Raw genomic sequence first — 7702 nt, forward strand, 5'->3', positions numbered from 1 at the left:
CAGACCCTGATTAATAAACCATTGTTTAAAAAGCCAGTCAATCTTTTGGTAAGATCCTGAACTTCCAAGTATCTGGTTTCCTATTGAGTTCTTCTAAGCCAATAAGTAATTTGCTAAAATCCAATCCAATAAAAGTCTGTTTACACATATGCACATGCATATATTCCAGTTTTAAATGATGTCATTTATTCAATATCTAATGCTATTTTCTCATATCCCCACTGTAATAATAGGAAAGACTTTTTTTCCTTTTTGTCATTATTTTTTAAACTTTATTTTATATAATTTTTACATCATTTTTCATTTTTGCACAATGTATGCATTTTCATCTTGGTTATATTCCCATAGAATTCCCATCCCCCTTATTTTGACCCTAATCCCTCCTCCCACCCCATAGTGTATCTCTGGCTTGTAGTTGCTTGTTGATTTTGATTTTTTACTTTATTATAATTAGTCTTTTTCCTGGTCCTTTATTTAGGTTTTTTAAATTCCTGCTATGAGTGAGACCATCGGTATTTTTCTTTTTCCTTCTGACTTATTTCACTGAGCATGATCCCTTCCAGCTCCATCCATGTTGCTGCAAATTACATGAGACCACCATGCCAAGAGGAGTTGGGGTTGAACTACCGGGCTACAAAGAGGGAGGGTGATGAATGTTTCTATAAGAAGTGCAAAGTCTAACTCATGCAGCCAGATGAGCCTCCTGTCCACCCTTGTGGGAGATAGAAGTTTTTCTTCTGGAAAAACTGGACTCAGAGATGCACTAGACACAGGGAACCAGATGCTGCAGAAGGTAAGAACTAAGTTGGAATGAAAATAGGAGACAAAGTAAAAGTCTGAAATCAGAGTAAGGAGAAACACACTTATTTATTTATTTATTTATTTATTTATTTATTTATTTATGCAAGCACTGGGTACAGTCAGAAGCATGGGAGGATGAGAAAATTCACCAGAGCCAGAACGGGGAACAGAACAGGCAGAGTGACAAAATACAATGCTGAGGGGGAGCAGCAGGCAAGACAGGAGATGTCCCTCCCTGGAGGCCGAGGATTGAACCGCTGCTGCAGAGGCAGCAGGCAGCTTTGCAGCCCAGCGTTTAACCGCTGGGCCACCTAGGGAGGCCCAAGAGACACACTTTTGAACACATCTAATTTTCAAAAGTGCCAACAATGCATGCCCTCCAAATCTCTTAATTACAAAGTCTAAATTTATTGAATTAAATCATTAAGGTATAAACCTATAATTTAGCAGTAAAGAGGCAAATTTCAGAATAAACAACTATAGTAGTTCTGAGAACTCAGAGCTGGAACTCAGAGCAAGAAACTGCTAATTATTCTTTCAGTACAGAGTTTTAAGGTGTTATGTATTGATATTGTAATGATTCTGACTGATCAAATGCTGTGTATGGACACTGTAATGACCCCACTGATTATAAAGTAGAGACAATTGAAGAACTTAAGTTATCAATTAAAAAAAACTGCCACTTGTTTATAAAGACACTGATAAAGAGATATGGAAAGGCCATGAGAGATAAAAAACATGGTGGTGCAAATTATGAACTCCACACTGTAGGATGTACATTTCACAGAAAGATCCTGAGCTGATCCCCCAAACGTGGTCAGCCGGGATGTCTGTTCTATGTGCAGGGATGCACCTGAGGTGTTGGCAGGAAAGACAGTCTGTTCTTGCTGCCAGTTAGCATTATGTCAAGAAAAAAATTTCTGATCTGGATTGTCAGAAGCAGATTTTCTGACAGATGCATTTAAACTTTTCTTCTCATCCCTCCCCTCTTCTCCTTTAATCACTAAGGCATGACATCTTCATGAAAACTTACGAGATATGGAATCAAAACTAATGTTGTCTCACCCTAAATTCGAGGACAATGCCATCCATTGTAAAACTGTTCTATATAAGCAGAAGCGCCACTAGCATACTAGCCTAGCCTACTTAAATAGTGCATCCTGGAGCACAACTCTATGCATAGCGTTCAAATTGCAATGTAGTAGTGCTTGCACAGTCGAGCAAACTGCAGCCAACCCTGATATAGGAATTTTCCTTCTATACCCTTACAATACCATATACTTTCAAGACTGTGAGTTAGAATTGAAATTTTATTCTTCAATCTTATCCTACCTTTGGGTCACATGTTACAATAGTATATGTGTGTATAGATATATATGTGTGTGTGTACATAGATATGTGTGTATATACATTTATATATATATATATATAAATCTTGCTTGATTCTTTAAATATACCAAAGACATCAGTGTTTTCTATGGCCTAGTAATTCCAAATTATACCCTGCAATCAATTTCATCTTATTGGATGTTTATGATGGTACAATTCCTAGAAAAGGAAGCAGATGGTTTTGCTTGGGCTTTCTGGACCTAATCAAATAGATCCAATTCTCTATATCTCCATTTCTTTGTATATAAAATATCAATTAAAGTGCCATATCCAAAACTCTTCCAGTAAAAGACCATTAATGTGAAGGATTCGCTAAACTCATTCATAAACATAAACATAGGTGACTGACATCTATTGAGGGATATTGTTTTTGTTGCTGTATTCCCAGCATGTTGCTGAGAAAAGGAGGTTTTTCAATGAGTGCCAGAGTTTTTCTGGTGAGATCCTCTGTTTTGTGTATATGTGTGCCATGTCTGTGCATTCTCTTAATTGAAATAGTAATGATGTGTGCTAATGACTTCAACGACTTCTCTTCTCTTCTGGCCCTCCACACAAACAATTCAAATATTCAAGACACAAGGTTTGTGATTATATGATAAAAACTTACCATTTTTCTGCCCAAAATATGTTGTAGAGATTTTGTGCTAATGAGCACTTTCACATCATTTTCACAATTACCCAAAGTAAAGGAAGTTCATTCTTAATCTTGTCATATCAAACACATTTATTCTTTGCTTATACACTAGATAGCTTCTCCATGAAGGCAGTATTTTTTTTAAAAGCATAATTCATACATAGCAAGATGGCTGAGTTATGTGTTCCGTGATCTCAGGAAATAGAATATTCACTTATCACACAGAATATTTCGGTGTTTATTTCAAACTAAGATTCTTTGAAATGCACTAACAGAGTTTCTACATTCCTCAAGAGAAAGCTTAAACACGTACTTTTACTAAACACATAATTTTACAAAATTAAGTAAAACCAACTTGCAGTTTGAAATATCAGAAATGGCATAACCAGACAAAATAGTTTTTACATAATGACTGCAAAAATTCAACACAGAATTAAAATTTTTGCAATATAATGATGTAAGTTTTACTTTTGCATGGTAATTTGCATATTTATTCTATCCAGTATCTAAGATATGAAAATGATGTCTGACACACAATATGAAAATCCACATGCTAATAATATACAAACAACTATCTAAAATAACAAACGTTTATCCAGTGATTTTTAAAACTGTAAAACTAAATCACTCAGTCCTATTTAGGCACTACATATTAGTGTGCCAGTCCAAACCTTGGTATGGAGAACACAGTGATGTGAGTGCAGATGTTTTTCTTGAAGTCCTATCCATAGTTCCAAGGTAGCTCCAAGTCCATCTGCAGAATGCATGATGCAGTGAACAGATGGATTACTGGGCTTTCCCCTGATCTGTACCCACAGGATGTCACAGCATAGCTACTGAGTTTATCAAAACAGATGGGGTTTCAAATCCAGATGGTCACACCTGGCTGTGTTTGTGGCCAAAGGCCCATTTTACCATTTATCTATCACCTTAGATAATGTGGCAGTTACTCTAAGCTTAAAACTTTTATTTTCAAAAAGTAAAATACTGTGAATTCATTAAAAATATTGTGACTCATAAATAAAATCAATAGAATGTTTCTAAGGGATTTGAAAGATACTAACACGAACTCCTAGAGGCTTCTGCAGCCCACCAGCAGACGGTTGTTCAAATGCCATCCATGACGTTCTACCATTCAAAATGCAGTGGAGAGGGGAAAAAAACAACTTTACTTTGAACAATTTAATATCATTTCTCACCCAAACTAGGTTTCTAAATTTACATTTTCTGAATTGATAGCTATGAATTATATCATTGTACCCGAATAGCTCTGATCATTAAGGAAGCAATTCTCGTCCCAAATTCGCTCAGCAAAACCGGAGAGATGGCTCCTCCCCACCCAAAGGAGTTTTTCATCTATACTTTCGAAAGTATAAATTGAGAAACTGATTAATGTCCATCAAACTAATTACACAATTCACACCTTCTCACATATAAGACTGTGCCATAGGAAACAACATTTTCTGAAATTTCTATTCATATATCCCAAATTAAAAAAAAATACCTTCTAGGACACTTTAAAGAGCAATAAACCATAAGGCTCTGCCCTCCTGTCTGAGGAGTAGGCTCCAGGTGCTTGGGTCAACCCAAATTTCAGTCCTCTCTTAATTCACTCTTATCTTCCATGAGTAGAGATAAAATAAATGTAGAGTGTTGGCTGGTCTCACTGTGATTCCGGAGTAAATTCCAGATTTTACATACATCAAGACCTCAGTGGTGAAAATCAACACTCACACAAAAAAAATTACAACGAACTGGTTCAAGTCATATAAGAGGTCGACTGAGCAAAGTGATGTAGGGGTAACGAAGTCACTAGTATAAAAGAAGAGATGCCTAGGGCTTCCCCTGGTGGTGCAGCGGTTGAGCGCTGGGCTGCGAGGCTGCCCGCAGCCTCTGCAGCGCCGGTTCGCTCCCCGGCCGCCGGCGAGGGTCCCACAAAAAATAAAAAAAGAAGAAGAAGAAGAAGAGATGCCTAATAAGCTAACGGTGTAAACAGCAGTTTAGAGAGGGCGAGTTCGGCTGCAAACAGCGCTGTGCGTTAGGATGCTCGGCGCAGGGCGGCTGGCGACGCAAGGGGGCGCCTGAATCTGCGCGCCCCGCAGACTTGCTGCTCCTGGTACTTCCTGAACCCGGAGAGGCGGATTCTTGCAGCCTGAGAGTCCTGAAGGGTTTTCAGCTGACAGCGGTGTAGGAAAGTTGGAAAGGGCAAAGAAAGAAACCGCTAGAATAGGAGAAAAAAATCTGCGCGCGCGAGCACACACACACACACACACACACACACACACCACCACCACCACCAGCCCCCGCCAAACCTCCCCACGCGCTTCGCAGGGTAGTCTTGGCTCTTCTCCATAGGTCAGCGCGCAGTGGAGGACAAGCGGATCACACCAAGCTGTTCACTAAACAGTCGCTGCGGGAAATGGAAGCAAAGTGCAGGGGTGTTGGCAGCCTCTGTGGGCCTCTTCCTTGACAGCGTGGAGGGCTCCACCTGGAACCCGAATTGGGGACAGTTCTGGCGGGAGGCACAAAGGAGACCGCAGTGTGGGTTCCCCACAGCACAGCACCCACCCCTCCCCTTACTTTGCCTTTTGGCTTTAGGGAGCGGTCAGCGTGGTATTCTGTGTACCTGCACATCCTGGGGGCTTGGCAATTTCAAACTGTGGGCGCTGCCACAAGTGGGACGGGAGTAGGGAGACTGATGAGCCTGCGCTCAGGCATAGCACGCGGGGCGCTACTGCCGCGGGTTGCCCCAGCGAGGGTCGAGGCTGGGCTGGGCTGGGGAGCTGTGAGTGGGGGGCTTCAGGCAGCAGGGCGGCACACCAACAGCTGGCGGAGACTCCTGCGGAAGCTGTCGTCCAGGAAAGCGTAGAGAAAGGGATTGAGACAGCTGTTGGCGTAGCTCAGGCTCGTGATGAAGTAGGAGACCGCAATCACCAGCGGCGTCTGCGGGAGGTCCGTGGTGAGCGCCACCACGGTGCTCAGGTGGTAGGGCGTCCAGCAGAGGAGGCACACTGCCAGGATCGCCACCACCAGGAAAGTCACCCGCTTCTTTGCGCGGTCCAGCGCTTTGGCGTGACTATCCAGCCGAATGGAGCGTAGCCGGCACAGCAGGGTGGTGTAGAGGACACAGATAGTGGACACCGGGATGGCGAATCCCAGCACCAGCGTGTACAGGCGGCTGGCCCGCCACCAGAAGGCCTCGGGATGCGGGAAGACCAGCACACACTGGCGCCTCCCTTGCTCGTCGTCCAGCCGGGCGAACACGGCGAAGGGCAGCACGACCAGCGTCACGAGCCCCCACACGGCCAGGCTGACCGCGCGCGCGGCGCCGTAGGTGCGGCCGGTCACTCTGCGCGACTCGGCCGTGGCCAGCACCACCAGGTAGCGGTCGGCGCTCATGACGGTGAGGAAGTAGAGGCTGGAAAATGTGTTGTACTGATCGATGGCCACGATCAACTTGCACATGAGCTCCCCAAAGGGCCACTGCCGCAGGAGGAAGTCAGCGATGTTGATGGGCAGAACGAGCGTGAAGAGCTCGTCCGCGATGGCCAGGTTGAGGATGAACAGGTTGGTGACGGTCTTCATGCGGGGCGAGCGCAGCAGCACATACAGCACCGCAGAGTTGCCCGCCAAGCCCACGGCGCAGATCACGGCGTACACGACCGGCACCGCCACGACCAGCGGCGGCGGCAGCGACGGCGGCTGCTGGCCGGACGCGTTGGGGCAGCCGAGCTCCGGGACGGGACACGAAGTGTTGGTGGGCCCCGACTCTGAGGACGACGCGTTGTGCATCTCGACGAGGGCAGAGCAGAGGGCGCCTGGGTGTCCCCCACTGCCAATCGCCGGGTCTCGGACCCCGCAGCCCGTGTGCGCGCGGACCTGCGCCGGCCGCTGCTGGCCGCTTTCTGAGCTTTCCTCTGTCCTTTCTGGGGAGGCTGTTCCAGGGGGTCCCCTGAGCGCGTGGTCGCCGCGGACTCGCGGGGCTGGAAAGCGGGATTGAAAGCAGAGGTTAGGCGGGCGGACTTGCAGTTTTAGGTGGCTGTGCAGGGGTGGGGGAGGTTACCTCAAACCTGCCCACATGACTGCTCGCTGCTACCTGTTGAAATCTTATTCTAACCCGGTGAACACATCAAATGAAGTGCTAGAGAGAGAAGCTCCCCTGCCTTTCATAGGAAAAATGCAAAGCCTCTCCCCCAGCTTTTGGACTCCCCTGGCCGACCCGAGTCACTCAGAATTCTGCAGGGCTTAGCTTTGGCTCCCCTAGGTTCCCGGCGCCCTCTGTAAGGGCAAGCTCTACAGCAATCCGTACCTCACCCGGCCGGCCCAGGAAAGGGTCTGTCTCTTCTGGAGTGATGAGAGGAGGCGGCAGTAGGATGCCGGGCCGCGGGGGCGCCTCCCCGAGAGTCAGCCTACCCACTTCTGCCCAGAGGCTGCAGATCGCGCTTGGGCGGATCTCGCCGACGCGCCTGGAAGCTGAGAACTGGCGCAGCCGCAACTGCGCTCCGCTGACCCCGAGCCTTCCAGCTACCCCCTCCCCCCTCCCCCCTCCCTCCTCCCCAAGTGAAACTGCTTTATAACTAGCATTATAGGGTACTTTTCTTGTTCCCTGTAGTGTAACTTCATTCCATTTGAATTAATAAAACGCTTTCCTGCAAATAATTAAATTTAAGAAAAACAAAGTATTGCTGGTCTGTTTTAAAAAGAGAACAACATAGTTAAGATTCACATTATATTTTGTTAAAATATCATAAAGCGAGTGGGCAGATATCACTTAAATTTTAAATTACGTGTATATTCCATGCTATATATACAGAAGGGGAAAGTGAATGCAATTTTTAAATGTAAATCACCCGTTTTCTACTACCCCATATTCACGAG

General features: G+C 45.5%; 1 protein-coding gene across 1 annotated transcript; it reads right to left on the reverse strand.

Annotated features, from left to right (window-relative positions):
• Positions 1–909: 909 nt before the first annotated feature.
• NPBWR1 (neuropeptides B and W receptor 1) lies at positions 910–7302 on the reverse strand. The gene is made up of 2 exons (XM_037509285.2): positions 7134–7302; positions 910–6807 (listed from the first exon to the last, which is right to left on the reverse strand). The coding sequence occupies exon 2, from the start codon at positions 6614–6616 to the stop codon at positions 5624–5626; it is 993 nt and encodes a 330-aa protein (XP_037365182.1). The 5' UTR covers positions 6617–6807; positions 7134–7302; the 3' UTR covers positions 910–5623.
• Between the last annotated feature and the right edge of the window lie 400 nt (positions 7303–7702).

This window comes from Talpa occidentalis, unplaced genomic scaffold (genome assembly GCF_014898055.3).
Source record: "Talpa occidentalis isolate TD23 unplaced genomic scaffold, MPIMG_talOcc4v2.1, whole genome shotgun sequence".
NCBI classification, from domain to species: domain Eukaryota; kingdom Metazoa; phylum Chordata; class Mammalia; order Eulipotyphla; family Talpidae; genus Talpa; species Talpa occidentalis.